The following is a 17,087-nucleotide window of genomic DNA, read 5'->3' as shown; positions in this document are numbered from 1 at the left end:
TATTATATTAGTGCTCTATTCCTTAGTCAACGTCCTAGTTCTCAAATTGATTGTCGTACCATTCCAACCAGCACTCATCGTTAAGGGGTCTTGTGGTGTAGCTATCATACATAGTCATTTTCTCTTCATCAGTGCGGTTTTCTCCTTTTCTTGTTTCACCCATTAAAATTGGGTTGAGCTTTTTACTGTCTTCTGTGTATTCGGTGATTTCACACCAGTCACTACATATCTTGGAATTGTAGTGCCAGTAAAGGTTAGCAATGGCCATCTTCATCTCAATCAATGCGAGGTTCATTCCCAAACACATTCTAATTCCTTTTCCGAATGGCATCATGTAACGTTGCATTCGCTTGATCCTTTGTCTGAAAACTTCGTCAGGCTCGTTTTCATATTGTAACCATCTTTCAGGGATAAATTGGTCTGGTTCTGCAAATACATCAGATTGTCTATGTAATGCATAAACCACACAAGAAATACCAGTACCTTTGGGTAATTCTACCACTTTACCCTCGCCAACTTCGACTTTGTAGGGAGAATCTACTAAACGTGGCTCAGAGCCAGGAATTGAAGCATGTACTCTAGAATTCTCATCTAGAACAGAATTTAAATACGGAAGGACATCGACTTTGCTCATATCATCAATGATATCCTTTTCAGACTTGGGATGACCAAATTCTCTAATCAATTCCTTTCTCAAAGATTCTTGCAAGTGGAGATTCTTCGGACGCGAGAGCTCGTAGCACATGTACGCAAGCTGGATGGCAGTGGTTTCGTGGCCAGCAAATATGTTGTCAGTCAAGAAGGAATAAGCATATTCCCCCTTGAGACCCTTCTGTTTCAATGTTTCAAGCGTCGACTTATTTTCATCTTCTTTTACGTCGGGAACATTCTCTTCTGCCTGAGCATATAATCCAAGTTGCCATTTAGTAATGTCATACAGAGCCTTCAAGATGGTAGAGCTCGCGGCCCAGTTCCAGAACCGAGGCATTAAAGTTGTCCAGAACACCATGCTTGCAACCTGTCTGTGACTGATAATAATGTGACGTTTCTCGGGATGTAATAACAAATCTGTGCCATTGCTCATTCCCAACTCGAAAGCAGAAACAACGTCCATGGCTAGCGATGCAAATAAGGTGTAAACCTCGATTCCTAAATTCTGGGTCTTTCCAGACTTGTTCAACCATTTACCATCTTGAGTCTTATGGCCCTTTCCATGTTCGTTGTGAACACTTTTGGCGTTGATATAATCCGGTCTTTGGCCAGTAACCGAACTTTGGCGTATGTCATCGACCAATTGCCCTACTTTTTGAACAATGATACTATGTGTTCCATTCTTCTTATTGAAGATGGCACTTTTGCTGTACAAGTTCATAATTAGTTTCTTGTAGGCAATGTGTCTGTCATTTTCCAAACTCGCGAACATGTTGTCCTTGAAGCCGTGATTGCGAAAATTTTCGTAGAACTTTGCTTTGGGGAAGTTCTTGATATATATATCATGAACATATTTGGAATTTCCATTTACTGAAACCTCTGTTGGAGATAATACCACAACGTCTCCATACCTCTTGTGCAACTCGTAAACCGTCATAGTCCACCGTCCCTTCCTCTGTTTGTTCAAAGAGGAGAGACTAGAGATTCGATGTAAATATGGACCTGGAACATCTCTTAAAGGTGATAAGAAGAACGGATAAAGAATGAGATGGTAAGCAAGAAAAACTCCAAGTATGAAGATCCAACTTTCCTTACTGTTGCTCTGTGTGTACTTGTATACTTCCTTAACTATTTCTAGAAGCATATCCTTGTCAAAACGAGACAAAATATTCGATCACATTAAACACTTGCAATTTAGGCCTTATATATGCGTTTATGTCCCAAATAAATTCCGCGCGTTATCTGTTTCCCTAACCCGGTTATGTATTCCGCGCATATATCGAACAGTTTTGCACCTATCTAAAAGTATGAGGGCATTGCGCCAATGTTTCGGGATAGTTTTCCGCTTTCCAACAGACCATGATAGAAGCATATTTGCCAATACTGGCACGTACATTGCATTATTCTCTATGGTATTTTTCTAAACTGCTGTCTCGTTGGAATTCAGTTCTGTTACTTGTTAATGTAATGAATAAGGTATTGGAATTTCTTACTACAATAGGATATCTTATATGAATAGGTAAAGAAATATCTGCAACATTTCCTTGTGTATTGAGAAGTTGTTATACCACTTCCTTCTTTGCCTCATTAGCCTTCTCTAAGAATTGGGCAAACTTACTGGTTTCGTGAATCCCACATTCTGTCTTTGCTTTTCCCTTCCATCTTCCGCTTCTTTCGTCTTCTCCCTCAGCTACTGGAACAGTAGAATGCCAGTCGCCGATCGACTTGTAGCCCAAGTCCAAGAGCTCGTTGTAGGGAACCTTGTTTTCGTCTATATACAGCTTTACTTGTTTGAAATCCCAATTGCACAAAGGATTAATCTTGATCGTGCCACTGGATTCTTCGATTTCTATAACAGGCAAAGTTCCACGGGCACCACCTTGTGATCTTCTCCTGCCTGTCAATACTGCCAGCACTCCCAACTGCTTGTATGCTCTTTGCGAAGGTTCTACTTTAACTAAGAAATCATAGTAAGAATCATCAGTCTCCCATAATTGTTCACCGTACTTTACAGAGAACTCAGATTCAGTTTCTACATCCTTAGGTTTGAACACGTGGATCTGAGGGTTGTATCTGATCTTGATGTTTTCGACCAAATCATAGGTTTGGGGGAAATGGTGCAAAGTGTCTATGAAAATCAAATCTATGGGATATTTCTCTTCACTGTATCGTGTCGCTATTTTGGAGATCATATCTATGGTAGCCAACCCCGTCAAACCAAAAGCCGTTGTTTGGAACAAGTTGGGGAACGTGATCTGCGCCCATCTGATAATCTCTTGTGGTTCCAAAAATTGCAATTTTTCATTTAAGAACTTCAAATGCTCTGGAGTGAGCACAACAGATGGAGTCAGAGTCATGATTAGTTATTTATAACTTGATCTTTTCTAACAGAAAAAACTACCTAGTGCTCTGTAAGCTGCCTTTAGTATTCAAATACTCGGAATCAGTGAAAAATTCTGATTTGTAATAGACTACTCCAGATTGAATAGGAAGAAATGGCTTTGATATACCACACGTGATATGATGCCAACAATAACATGTGTTGGAAATTCAATCTAAATGTCGTATAATGTCGCTGTGGTACGACATTGATCCTACATTATATTCCATCAACTTCAAGAATGTTTAACGAAGTTGAAGGCTTAGCCATATGATGTAACTGCGATGGTTGGTCCTACTTGGTATGGGTCTAGATGTACATTTCCCGACCAAGTTGATCCCATTTTGGGCAGTTGGAATCTCGTGAAAATTTTTCACATTCTCGCCTCGAGAATTTGTCTATATATTTAGCTAACAGAATTTCCTAAGGAACCTAGAAGCCTCCTAGGAAGTGAGTCAAATCTGAGCTTTCATAGCAAGCTGTTAATGCAAGGGATTTCAGTAGAAACAACTTCGACGTAGCCAGCTTAAATATTAAGCCTAAAAGACTTAAGGATTCAATATACAGTATCGAGATCCAAACAGATTAGAAGTCAAAATTCGCGTTAGAATCTTAAGTTAAAAATGGCTAAAGAAGATAACTTTATCGACCCTAACAGCGAAGTTGGGAAGCAATTGCAGAAACTCAAAGATGAGTTCAAGCAAGAGCTATTGGTTCAAAGCGCCAAGTATGACGCGTTGATGGAAGCTATGAAAGCTCAAAGCTCCTCTGGCGTACCTCCACCCCAGATAAACAAACTGGAGGATCGGAATGAAGAAATAAGGAAGGATGCGAAGAAAGATTCAGAGCTAGCAGCAACAGCCTTCAAAGGAATTGTTCCGCTTGCGAGAAATATTGACGCTATTACCAAATGGGAAAAAGCCTTCTTAAAACTCTTCCGAAGATACGGTGGCTTACAGAAAATATGGGATGAAGACTTAGGACATGATTCTAAAGACTTCAATATTAAGAACATCCCATGGCGTGGGAAGGAATTGGAAACATTCATACACAGATTGTCCGATGAATTGATATCCAGAATAATTGATATTAATGAAAAGGCATTCTCTGAGATAGATGAAGTGAATTACGAAACAGATTTAAAGACTATGTACATCTTTGTAAAGACTTACAAGATGGAGAACCTTCCACATAGAATTGGACAGGTATTGACTTACCTTAGGTACACTGGAGATTTTAGAACGGATACCGACAGAGCTGTCGATGGCCTTCTGCACATAAAACAATGGGTTGAAGGCACCAACGAAGAAATCCTAGATTTCTTGTGCAAGATGAAACTATATTACATCATTGTATTTGATAGGTACCTAAACGAAGTTGAAACACGCAACATGTTTTATAAATCTCTTGCTTGGTTCTTTCAGGAACACAAAAAGGATGGTAAAACACCAACAATTGATGACGTTATTCAGCGCATGAGAAATCATCACGACTACGAGCCACCAGACTCTCTGGACAAAAGAACAATCGAAAGCTTGATAAGCGAAAGGATTAAAAACGCCCAAGAGAGAGAAAAGACCAAATCCAATGGAAATAGAGGAAACTTTGCAAAATCCCACACCACAGGTGAATCACACGATGGTAATAAGCTGGGATTCAAGAGCAAAACCTCCGGTGCCAAACGCCACGGACAATAAGGTCAAGGTCTAGTCTCTAACGGACCAGAACGTAGAGACAATATACCATTAAATATACAACGATTAAACAAAATCGTATCTGGCACAAAAGCGGGAGACATCTTATACGACTCTGGTGCATCATGGTCCATTGTAAATGACGCTCGATTACTAACGAATGTAACTGAAAATTTGACAGAAGAAGAAAGCAGATTTGAATTACCGGACTCAAGCATCATTATAGCAACACACATGGGCACATTAACATTATCTGACGGTGACTTTGGCATAACACTTAAAGACGTCAGAGTCATTAAAGAACTTCCGCACAACATCATTAGCGTATCTCAGATCTCTAAGCATACCGACTTCTACTGTCGATTCGATGACAAATATGCATATATCGGACAGAAGAATGGAAAAATAGAAATCATCGCTGGCATGCTTAATGCTGACAATGTATACATGGGCAAAATTGATCTAAAACCGACCGACAACTACACCGGTACCCAGTTGTTGAGTCAAGTTCAAACGATTCACAATATCGACCCACCACAATTCGATGTAAACAAACAATCATCATTTTGGAACTTTCACATTGGTTCTAACCACATGGCTCTAAAGAGCATGATGGCACTTTATCAAAATGGTAGGATAAAGGCAAAACCAACGAGGAACGATGTCGAACGAATTACAAATTGCCAGATATGTCTCAGCGTTAACACCATAGCAGCATCACACAATAATGATGGACCCACACCTATTCGCCGACTTGAACGATTACATCTTGACATGATGGGTCCGTTTCACTTTGGTGGAAAGAAACAATATATAACTTCGATCACAGATGGTTACTCGAAGTACCTTAGAACAATAGTGACAGACACTAAAGCTGTTACCACAAGGATATATACTGAATTACAATTGCTCAACAACAAATTTCCAGGGGAGAGAATCGGTCACCTTAGAACTGACAATGCCCCTGAATTTCCAAGTGCAAATATGCTATCTAAACTCGGTATAGAAAAAGATGTTACCCCGGCTTACCTACCAGCTATCAACGGCACGGCAGAAAGGCAGAACCGAACTATCATAAATCAGATTAAGAAATTAACATTACAATTTCCAGATATTGGCTCATCAATATTAGTTCTATTACCTCAAATGGTAAACTATATTACAGCCGTCTTGAATAACACCCCCAAAGTAGGATTAGAAGGTCAGTCACCACGGGAAGTATTTGAGCGAACTCAAAGACAATTTAATTATAAGCCTTTCGGTCAAGACGTACACGTGAAAGTAGAGAATGATTTGCAATTGGCAAGATACCGGATATCCCCACTGAAGGAATACCCTAGCACAGTTTACGGATCCTTCATCGGATATGGTACTGATCATAACACATATAAGATTCTCATACAATCACCGGACTATCACGAAGTAAACACTGCTAACGCACGATTCGTTAACGGTCATAGCTACCTTAAAACCTACATAAACGCATGTCTTTCGGAAAACCCACTTACCATACCCCAAACGGAAGAAATTCTAGACTCGACTGATCTCGACCATTTCCTAAACACTGGGACAAGTGATGTTGATCAAGACATTCCTGACATCTCTGATCCTCAATCCCAGATCGAATACTTGCAGTCCAAACATCCAGACATAGCAAAAGAGATTCAAAGTAAATTGACTGAATTACAGGGCACCGCAATTCAGCCAATCAGGGGAGCAGATGAAGCACTTACAGACACTGACCTGGAAAGCATGGACTACTGGGGAAATGACAGTGCAGACTATAATAGTGCAACGGAAAATATGGAAGAAGATAGTGACAACTATTCTGAGATAGACAAAAACATCAACAACGAGCAAGATTATAGTGGAACAAAGACCATTGAGGACACTGAGCTCCCACAATCATCAACATCGAAAGAACTGATTGCAGGGACCGAAGTCACTAACATAACTCAGGTGTCCCAATCTGTCAAAGAACACGCGGACACCACTACCGCCTCGGGCACAAGGGCAATCCATCCCCCTAATCCCGCGAAAGATACAAGTGAATTAGACAAGGACGCACATTTCCCTTCGCCTAACGATCACTTCAGAGACTTAAATAAGGACATGAATTCCCCTTACACTAAGCATACAGGTATTTCCAGTGTAGACAGTTCACCTACCGAACCTGACACCCACAAAGTCTTGGACAGAGAAAAAGGTACCTCTTCCAAGCACGTAGCACAAACTAGTACAACTGCTACGGACGTCCAACGATTGGACAGAGGCGATGAATATGTCGGGTACTCCACTGACCAACATACGCCGCAAGACTCATTGAGTGATAAGGAGCTCACCAATAAGCAAACGCACGACGATAGTGATGAGAATAGTGACACGTACGCCTCCACTAGTCCTGTGTCAGATAAAGACTTAGACGGGCTCAAGCATTCCCCTCGTACTAAGCATGTAGACAACCACAATAAAGAGACACCCTCTACAAGTTCTACAGACATAAACAAGCAAGCAGAAGAAAGCCAAGCCGAGAACGCGAATGCCTCCGCAGCTACTGTGTTGCCAGACCCATATGTTGCAGAGGAGATCCCCAACATCCCTGAGTCGAACAATGATCTCGTTAAACCCCAACATGTCGACAGGGGTGAGATCACAAACGACAGACGCGCGTATAACACCATACCTAATCGTGTTATATCAGCGAATTCCCCTACCAACAAAAATAAGCCTAACAAAAGGCGTAAAGTACACCCAGATTTTCTGAAATCTAAACGTGAAATTGAAGAGGAAGTAGAAGCGACTACTGAGGCGACCGGCGCCACTGAGGAGATAGATCCCCAGTATGTCATTCAATTAAAATCAGGCAGAATGTCAAGACCTCCGAAAAGATATTTAAACGCAATTATCAATAAAATTGATTACAAGAATTCAGACTGGATAAAATCAATGGACAACGAAATATCGAAGTTTGAGAAAAACAATGTCTACACTGTTGTCAAAATACCCAAAGGAAGAAAGCCTATTCCAACCAGATGGGTACACACCTTCAAGCAGAATGATTTGAAAAATGCGCAATACAAATCACGATGTGTAGCTCAAGGATATAGACAGAAGGACAGTATCGATTTCGATTGCACAAAGGTATCGTCTCCAGTTGTGGATCTAACAACCATCAGATTATTGGCAGCCATTGCGACAGAATTAAGTATGGAGATGCATCATCTTGACATTGAAGCTGCTTATTTAAACGCTACACTTGCCGAGAATATTTATGTGAAACCTCCCCCGGGATACGAAGCTAAAGATGGCCATTGCTGGAAGCTCAATAAAGCTTTATATGGTCTAAAGCAACTGGGGTTTCACTGGCACGAAACAATAAAACGAACACTAGAAAGTTTGTCATTCGCAGAATCGACTACAGAAAGTGTATTTTACAAACGGAATAAAGAAGGAATAATCATAATAGCATTATATGTTGACGATCTATTCATGGTCGCATCCAAGGAACTGATGTTGCAAGAATTTAAGCTAGAATTAAGACAGGAGTTCGACCTCAAATATTTTGGGGAAGTCACTGAGTTCTTGGGTATCGAATTTAAAAGAATTGAAGGAGGATACTCATTATATCAAACTAAGTTCTTAGAAGATCTTCTAAACAAATGCAATATCATGGACGACCAACCCAAGAGAACTCCTATGGTAAGGAAAAAATCGTACTTGGAGAATACTAAAATCGTCGACGGGATGCATGAGGAACCAGAGGCCGAATTACTTAATGAGAAAACAAAGAAACTCTATCAAAGTGCCGTTGGACAATTGTTGTGGGCTAGCAACAACACAAGGCCGGACATATCATACGCAGTGAGTGTCCTTGGTTCAAAATCCCATAACCCAGACGTGGATGATTACAACAATATGTACTATGTGTTAAGATACTTGAGAAGTAATACGCACATGCCTTTGGAATATAGAAAAGGCAGAATACCTGATGTGAATGATAAGTTCTCGATACGAACCTATTCGGATGCATCATTTGCTCCAGACAAGGATAGAAAACTGATAACTGGGATCGCATTGTACGTCAATGGAAATTTGGTAGACTGGTCTGCTAAGAAACAGAGTTTAATAACTGACAGTACAAGAGATTGTGAAACAGTTTCATTGCAAGCGGCTGCAAAGCTAACCGAGAAGATAACTACTCGGATAAAGAGTCTTACCTTTGATGTTGGAGAAGTTATGTTACTTCAAGATAATCAGGCCGTAATCGCAAACTGTTACAATGACTTATCTCATACCAAACGTCATCCTGACATCAAGATCAAATACATTCGAGACGGAATCCATCACAACAGATACCATGTCTATTACATTCAAACCAAAGAAAATGTTGCAGACATATTTACTAAAGCTCTCACTTTCCCCGATTTCGATCGACTACGGAAATATCTATTTAACATGCCTGATGCCGACATAGTGACACACGAAAACATGTACAATCGTGACTTGAGAACTACGAAGAGACAAGTCCAAATCAAAAGTATCCATAATAAAAAATTCCAGAAGAAAGCTCTAGAAGAGAACCTATCAGAGCTTTAGGGGAGTGTTGGAAATTCAATCTAAATGTCGTATAATGTCGCTGTGGTACGACATTGATCCTACATTATATTCCATCAACTTCAAGAATGTTTAACGAAGTTGAAGGCTTAGCCATATGATGTAACTGCGATGGTTGGTCCTACTTGGTATGGGTCTAGATGTACATTTCCCGACCAAGTTGATCCCATTTTGGGCAGTTGGAATCTCGTGAAAATTTTTCACATTCTCGCCTCGAGAATTTGTCTATATATTTAGCTAACAGAATTTCCTAAGGAACCTAGAAGCCTCCTAGGAAGTGAGTCAAATCTGAGCTTTCATAGCAAGCTGTTAATGCAAGGGATTTCAGTAGAAACAACTTCGACGTAGCCAGCTTAAATATTAAGCCTAAAAGACTTAAGGATTCAATATACAGTATCGAGATCCAAACAACATGACTATATTCACATGATTCATTTCACATGATTAATATAACTCCGAGTCACACGAAGATAGTGAACGGAGTTATACACAATCTCGCGACTGTGTGTTGCAGCCAGTACTTTGGTAGTCCTGGCAAGACTAAGCGAGGTTGTGGGACTACACTAATACGACCTGATAGTTTAGTTTACTTTGCTGGAAAAGTATGATATAGCAACCCGCCGTAGATATTTGATGAGTTAATATTCTTAATGATGAACAACTCACCTTTTATTTACGAAAGTCTAATATTGTAGGTTTTTTCTTCTAATTTGGAAAAACATCGAACAAAAATATCTCTTCTTCATCATTCCAGTAAGGAAACAATTATTACACAACATTGTCACAAGCTACAATTGACGTCATCACCTTGCAGAGAGTTCTTTATCTGTTCTATATTTCTTAATTCCCAAACTTGATGCCTAAAGCAACTTAATCTCTTGAGGATCGGTTATGAACGCTGACTGTTTTCGAACACACTCCTCCTCACATAAATGAGCCATTTTAGTATACGGTACCAAAAAATAGTCCTTTTCAGTCGTCGGGAGTCGATTTCCCAAAGCAATAAATTTACTAATGCTGTTTACGAGGATTTATACTCGGTCAAATCTAATCTGACGTATGCAACATAACGTCATTGGCGCTTGTCTGCAATGGAACCAACCCAGCAGTTGCCGATTAGAGCTTTGTTTTTAGTAAATGGAATATTCTGTAGTGCCCTAAAATAAATAAATATATCGTTTGATTTAAGAATAAGTGCTACATTATCTAGTTTCCCGGCCCGAGTTATCGGAAATAGATTGAGGTGAGTGAATAGTCTTTATCGAAGGGGTCCATTGATCTGGGGGTCTGGATTCATTACTTTTATACAGCTACAATCGTTCCCATGAAATTGCAAGTTAGACCTCGGAATTTTGGATGACTCTCGGAATTAATATTGCACGGGAACCAAAGCAATGTTGCAGGCCCCTCAATTAAATGTTAAGTGAAAGAACAAATCTTTTGCATGATAGCAAGGCTAATATTTCTCGAATATCTATTTAATACCAAATACTAAAAACGCGCAACATTATTCAAAATTTGACTTGTTATACTCCAACTTATCTGTCGAGTAGTGCAAGATTATTTGTGCCATCGTGCAAAATTTAGATAGGCCACCTACAATATTTATTCCGAGGAATAATCAAAATTCCGAGGTCTAACTTGCAATTTCATGGGAACGATTGTATGTGTCTTCCACACAAGCATTGGTACTGTTATTAACAGCATGGCAGTCGTTTGCCGCAAGTTCGTATTTGCTCTATTTGAAGATCGAGGCACGAATATTACTAGGTGACGTTTACACTTAAGAACTGCTCCCCGCCAAATAACTAACGGGGATATTTCGGGTAAGTTTATGAACTTGCCCCTAAGGGGTATTTACTAAGCGATTACAATGTATATTTCATCGACATTGGGCTTGTGCCTTTTGGAACAATGGCGTGGAGCGGATTGCTCTAGAATATTTTTAATTGTAATCCCCGAACTGCGAATCAAGGGTGGCACCAAGAGTCTTGTATTTCGTAAACTAAATCTACAAAACTCTCTGGAACAAGAATTGTCGTAGAGGATGGTTACGAGATTTGCAGCGGTTAAGGTACTGGTCCCAATAGCTTTTTGTAGCTATTGTGATAGTAGATGAGAAAATTTGTCACTCCTTGTAATGATCTATTTGTGAGGAGACGATAATTTATTACTGAAGCGGGAATACCGAGAAAATTCGCAAACAACAATGTGCTAACGGTGAATATTACTCCAGTTACGGTGACAAAGTCTCCTCGAACCACAAAGCCACCTCGAACCATTCTGTAGTCATGATAAATCGTTTGTCACCAGGAGCCTCTTGCATTCCATGATATGGAGGCATCCATCAAATCCTGTATAAGTCACGATTTACGAACTTTTGCGGGACGCAAGGCAAATTTCTTAGAATTTCCTGTATGAGGATTTGGATATACGAATCTCTATCCTTACGGAAGCTATTCGCTACAGCAGTATGTATTTATTTGTCGTGGGCTTCGGCCGAAATCTTAACCGGCTTCGTTTGATTTGTAAATTGTAAGTCATGTAGAGATATATATGCCCGTATTTCCTTGGTGGCTCGTAGTGTAGGCGATAGTTTGGTTATTCTTGGAAATCTCGTATTGGCTTGTTTCTATTTAATAATATTAAGGGTTTTGTACTTATATAGCTACATGCCTTAGACTATGGGAATTCCGTACCCATTCTACGTGGACCAGCCTGGCACACTTGAAGCCGAAATGTACCATCATCCTACTACTGCTGCTACTACTGCTACTACAAGCTGCCGTCAACAACTCAACACAGAAGAGGGAAAAGTGGTTCGATCCTTCATCTGTAACGAATGTCATACGCCGATTCTGGTTTGTGCCTATAATCAGAATTTCGATAACCAAAACCCTAACGTAAGCGATTTCCTGTTTGTAAATGTTAAACCAGAAGATCATCTAGAGGTCCTCAACCAACAAATTGTCGTCAACAACATGTTCTGCTGCACTTGCAATAGTTTCGTGGGGTTCAGAATTATCAACTTTATTCCCGTACAGCCCAAGCTCATAGAATACGAAGTACCCAAAATAGCGCAGGACTCGAACTCACAACCTTCGGACGATGTACCAGATATAGATCTTATTCGATTCAAGAACAAACTCATTAATATAGAAAACGACCTAACGATCAAATCCCAACGCCTTAATTATTTGCATTTTTTGAAAGCCAATGAAAAACTCATAGGGCGCTATTATCTTGCATTATCGCGAGTCAAGGTTTGTGACGCATGAGACTAAGGTAAAGCTACTTAATTGCAATTCATGTGATGACCAATTACATCACCGGGTATTATTATAATATATTGTACACTGTATATATTGTTAGTTAACCGATATTCGGTATGGAACTATTCAGGCAGACTAGTATAGGGTTAAGAAAAATGTTAAGAAAAGTTTTGATAAACAGAGTAAAGTAAATTGCTCACTAATAATCTAAAATGGCCCCAGCTTAAAAATGCTCAATGGTTTTTGAAAATGATTTGAGTATATAAACAGATCATTGGGACAATAGTCCAGACTAAACCTAGCAGTTTCATATAGATCTATAAACTTAGTTTCGACTAGAATGTCCTTGTTTGAGAAAACTCTTGATCTCGTCGCCAGGATGGATATGTCCTCATCCATGTCCTCATCGATGAATTCATCCAACATGTCCTCGACCGCAACTGCAAAACCAAAGATGTCTATGGGTGGTGGCTCTGGTTGTAAGATTTCTATGTTGTGGAATTGGTATACGATTGATTCTTGCTTCATTGCTAGGTCGTGGCATGTCAAGTCCAAAGGAGGATTTGCTGGTTCTTGTATTGGTGTATTCTTTTTGGTTGTTGCTGCTCAATGGTTGCACAGATTCTGCCGTGAACTCGACAAATCGTTTGTGAGAAAACATCTTGCCAACAAACTTGCTTCAGAAAACTTCTCCTCCGAAGACGAGTTGGAAAGGCTGAAGATTGGCGAATCTGCAGTTCAAGCTCAAAATCACTTGGCTAAGAGTTCTGTTTTTTACGTTGTTTCACACCAGTGGTTGTTCAGAAAGGGCTACGGTGACATCACCGCCGATTTCTTTGAACACGCCGTCAGAACCTTCTTGTACACTGTGGAATGGGGCTTGTCTTACATTATCATGTTGTTGTTCATGTACTACAACGGATACATCATCATCTCGTGCATCTTGGGAGCTTTGGTTGGTAAATTCATTTTCAGCTACAAAGAACCATTGACTGTCGATGACGCGGAAGACAGAAAGTGTTGTAGATAGAGATTGCAAAATAGCCACCAGTTGCAAAAAACGAAGTCGCAAATTTCTGCACAACTTAAATGCGCAGTATTGCGTCTGAATCGGCACGCTATATACGCTCTATCTTTTCACGTCTCTATCTTTAATTCCTGATACATAGTCTTTTTAGCAGATTAATTCTTTCTACCTGATTTTTTCAAATATAAAATGAAGAACTTATTCTATTCATTTGTAAGTGGAAGTGAGTATTTGGTACTTGTTGCTTTAGATACCGAGGGATGTGTCTATTACGCGTCTGCTGGTGAATTGAATAGCCAAGCTTCTATGGTTGAACTAATGGAAAAAGACTTTTTAAAAGCTCCAGAATTCAGAGTTAATTCGTTGAATTCGGCTTCTTCTTCCTTGGTAAATAAGAAATCTGAAGTTAAAATCAAAGACACGCTCGAGAAATTTAAATCTCTCATTGATTTTGAGAACAAAGACGAGAAGATCCCATACAAAGTTGTATTTGGAACGCCGCTCCAGAGGAAAGTATGGGACTATTTGGTTAACGAACTTCCAGTCGGTTCAATTTCTACTTATCAGAAAATTGCTCAACACTTGGGAATGCCTAATTCAAGCAGAGCAATAGGCAATTGTGTGGGCGCAAACAGAATAGCAGTAGTTATACCCTGTCATCGCGTCATAGGCAGCTCAGGGAAGATTACTGGCTATAGATATGGCACTAATATCAAGAAGACGATATTACAAAATGAACTAGGATCCAAATACGGGTCTACTATTACAAACTAGTATAGCACATTTACTTTAATGACCAATGATTTTATTTCTATATCTTATACACTTGACATGACAAATGCAGCATAGAAAGATTAAGCATCTCTAACTCTCAAGAGTTGTGCTACCGCATCAACTGAGGATGTCTTGATGTCTCTGAATTTGAAGCCCAAGATGTTGTTGGTTTGTGAGTAGTTTAACACAGGCATTTGCTTGATATCTTCAATGTCTTCACCAGGCACACCTTCGAAGATCTGTCCCTTGAATTGTGGGAATTCCTTGAGAAGAATATCTCTAATAGTTTGTGAGGTGAATCTATTACTGGACAAGATTAATCTCTTGCCAATGGCTTCGTCATTTTGGAAGGCTACTAAATGAGCTTTGGCAGCGTCTCTCACATCAACAAAGCTACCATTGTGAGTATACAATTGAGAGTCTGGGTTCAGCGTAATGATTTCTTCAAACACCTTAGAGGACGAGTTCAAGTCCTTCAACACTAAGGAATCATCAATCTGAGGGCCAAAGGTGTAACTTGGCAACACGGTGATCAACTTGAAGTTTGGCTTTTCCTCTTCAACAAACTTCCACGCCAATTTCTCAGCCAAAGGCTTGGAGCCAAGATATGCAGCTACTGGGTCGTGTTTAGAACTTTCGTAAGTAGCCTTGCTCCATACCGACTCGTCAAGAGTGAGGTCTGGGTTCTTGTCGTCGTTTTCTCTGGCAGCAGCATCAGAAGATGTAACAACAACCTTCGTAACCTGTGGAGCATGGTCCTTGATAGAGGTCAAGACGTTTCTGGTACCTTCAATTGCAGGAATCAATATTTCCTTCTCAATGTCTTGAACATTAAATCTGAAGGGAGAAGCAATATGCAAAAATGTGGTGATTTGCTTATTGTCATCCAACACTTTGTCAAAAGCTCCAACGTCAGCAATGTTGGGAATGACTACGAACGAGAACTTGTCGCTTTTCAATGCCGTCAGCAACTTTTTACCTTTTTCTTGCGATCTTACGGATCCAATCACAGTGTAACCAGCTTCTAACAATTGCTGAACAGTATGCTGTCCAATGAACCCATTGGCTCCGGAGACAAAGACAGTCGTCATTTTTTTTTAAACTTGTACAATTGAAATTTCTGAGACGGACGTACACCGCAGAATATCGAAACTTTAGGGGTCTGGGGGCCTCTTATAAAGAGTTGATTTTTCAGATCCCCCAACAACTGTGGAGTTCGGAATCAGATTTTGTGGAGGCGCGGGACCACTTCCTAATTAGGCACGGGTTTCCACCTTCAAGAAGAAGGCTCTCGATACCTTCTATTCATGGTATGTACAAAGTTTACAGTCTAATAATAGTAGGGTTATAGTTTTTGTATTAGTAATAGTCATCTTGTATATTCTAAGCAAATTCCTCGTTTTCGTAGTAGTGCTGGATCTGCTGATGGCGGAGGTGTTCCAATTGCGATTCCTTCTCGTATTTTTCCATCTCGAATCTCTCAAAGTTTTTCAAGAATGCCTCTATATTGACGGTATCATCCCGAACCGTGTTTTGGCGCTCGATGTCGAAATTGGAGTTTATCTTGTTTTTCAATATTGAGCTTACGGGACGACTTGCTGGTGTCTCGGGAATATTGGAGATGTTCTTGATAGTTCTTCTCGTAAGCGATAACGATATCGATCTTTTTCTTCTAGTACTAGGGTTCTCCAGTCCCTCATAGCTGGACTCTAATGGAACCATGCGCTTGAATGGCGCAGATTTACTCTTGCGAAGTCTCTTCTTTGGCCAGGCATTGCTCCAATTGGAGTTGTCTTGGTATGAATCGTTTGACACTGGACTCGCACAGGAGCGATCTATTTTCTCGGAGGATGTAGATGAACTGTAAGGAAATTTGTTGTTGTAAACTAGCATATCCACGTATTGTTTGAACTTGATACTCTTATTATCTTGTACACATTGTTCGCTTATGGGAGATCCAAAACCGTTGTTCTGAAAGATCGAGATGTCTATTGGCACCCCAACTCCTGTTTTCCAATCTTCTTTAACAGGAATCCTCATGTTCACAGGAGACCTGAACTCGGAAGAAGCCACAGAAAACTCAGCACTTTGTTTGTTCATATCATGGTGCAGCCAATGGTTTCTGTAAAGCAACTGTTTGACCCTTTCAAAAGGAGAAGACGATTTTTGCTTTGTGGGTGTCTTGGAGGATGGTGGGGTTCCTGCACTGCTAAGAATCGTAGACGACAGCTCGAACTTTGGAAGTTTGATGTCGAAGTCAAGACTGGGGTGGTCAAAGTTGATACCCAATCCACCTGGATCACCGACAGAATCATAGTTAACTACAGGAAAAGAAATTCCTAATGGTTCTTGTTTGAACTTATTGTACAACTCCAAATGCACTGGTTCAGGCTCTTCAAGCTTTTCCTCAATATGTGGAGGTGAAGGAGGAGGAGATAGTGTAGTAGATGCTCTTCTTTTGAGTTTGAACACTCCTCTGATGAAACCAGGCGACAGCTCACCTGCTCCCTCTGTGACAGACAGCCAAGGATAGGAAGTTTTGGAATCGGAATCGTTAGCAGATTCAAGTGTGTTAGAATTGGGAGAAGAGTCTGTCTTGGAATTAGGGTAAAGCTTGAGGGTGAATGGCAGTTCATTCCTATCTGGAGAGAAACTGATGTTCATCATCGTGAAAT

General features: G+C 40.2%; 8 protein-coding genes across 8 annotated transcripts; 4 read left to right on the top strand and 4 right to left on the bottom strand. All coding sequences in view use genetic code 12, as the record gives it.

Moving 5' to 3' along the window:
- Positions 1-34: 34 nt before the first annotated feature.
- CYP559 (cytochrome P450) lies at positions 35-1,726 on the bottom strand (the record flags this gene model as incomplete). Its single annotated transcript, XM_001386174.1, has 2 exons — positions 35-1,171; positions 1,268-1,726. Coding segments are annotated over 2 exons (1,596 nt in total), but the record flags the coding sequence as incomplete, so codon positions are not given.
- Positions 1,727-2,213: 487 nt separating this feature from the next.
- Positions 2,214-3,008, bottom strand: PICST_49723 (Phosphoadenosine phosphosulfate reductase; the record flags this gene model as incomplete). Its single annotated transcript, XM_001386173.1, has 1 exon — positions 2,214-3,008. The coding sequence occupies one exon, from the start codon at positions 3,006-3,008 to the stop codon at positions 2,214-2,216; it is 795 nt and encodes a 264-aa protein (XP_001386210.2).
- A 646-nt stretch (positions 3,009-3,654) lies between these two features.
- On the top strand, positions 3,655-4,728 carry PICST_33600 (histone H4; the record flags this gene model as incomplete). Its single annotated transcript, XM_001386361.1, has 1 exon — positions 3,655-4,728. One exon carries the CDS (start codon positions 3,655-3,657, stop codon positions 4,726-4,728), a length of 1,074 nt encoding a protein of 357 aa, XP_001386398.2.
- A 7,295-nt stretch (positions 4,729-12,023) lies between these two features.
- On the top strand, positions 12,024-12,750 carry PICST_33598 (predicted protein; the record flags this gene model as incomplete). The annotated part of the gene is made up of 2 exons (XM_001386360.1): positions 12,024-12,602; positions 12,712-12,750. 2 exons carry the CDS (start codon positions 12,024-12,026, stop codon positions 12,748-12,750), a joined length of 618 nt encoding a protein of 205 aa, XP_001386397.2.
- Positions 12,751-13,071: 321 nt separating this feature from the next.
- On the top strand, positions 13,072-13,764 carry CTR3 (Copper Transporter integral membrane protein that functions in high affinity copper transport; the record flags this gene model as incomplete). The annotated part of the gene is given in 3 exon segments (XM_001386359.1): positions 13,072-13,347; positions 13,377-13,406; positions 13,420-13,764. The coding sequence occupies 3 exon segments, from the start codon at positions 13,072-13,074 to the stop codon at positions 13,639-13,641; spliced, it is 528 nt and encodes a 175-aa protein (XP_001386396.2).
- Positions 13,765-13,827: 63 nt separating this feature from the next.
- On the top strand, positions 13,828-14,412 carry PICST_49425 (O6-methylguanine DNA repair methyltransferase; the record flags this gene model as incomplete). The annotated part of the gene is made up of 1 exon (XM_001386358.1): positions 13,828-14,412. The coding sequence occupies one exon, from the start codon at positions 13,828-13,830 to the stop codon at positions 14,410-14,412; it is 585 nt and encodes a 194-aa protein (XP_001386395.1).
- Positions 14,413-14,492: 80 nt separating this feature from the next.
- On the bottom strand, positions 14,493-15,503 carry GRP3.4 (protein induced by osmotic stress; the record flags this gene model as incomplete). Its single annotated transcript, XM_001386172.1, has 1 exon — positions 14,493-15,503. One exon carries the CDS (start codon positions 15,501-15,503, stop codon positions 14,493-14,495), a length of 1,011 nt encoding a protein of 336 aa, XP_001386209.2.
- A 292-nt stretch (positions 15,504-15,795) lies between these two features.
- PICST_33594 (predicted protein) lies at positions 15,796-17,079 on the bottom strand (the record flags this gene model as incomplete). Its single annotated transcript, XM_001386171.1, has 1 exon — positions 15,796-17,079. One exon carries the CDS (start codon positions 17,077-17,079, stop codon positions 15,796-15,798), a length of 1,284 nt encoding a protein of 427 aa, XP_001386208.2.
- Between the last annotated feature and the right edge of the window lie 8 nt (positions 17,080-17,087).

The sequence above is a fragment of the Scheffersomyces stipitis genome, chromosome 7 (genome assembly GCF_000209165.1).
Source record: "Scheffersomyces stipitis CBS 6054 chromosome 7, complete sequence".
NCBI lineage: Eukaryota > Fungi > Ascomycota > Pichiomycetes > Serinales > Debaryomycetaceae > Scheffersomyces > Scheffersomyces stipitis.
The sequence above is the reverse complement of the archived record's forward strand: the minus strand, read 5'-3'. Positions and strand labels throughout refer to the sequence as shown.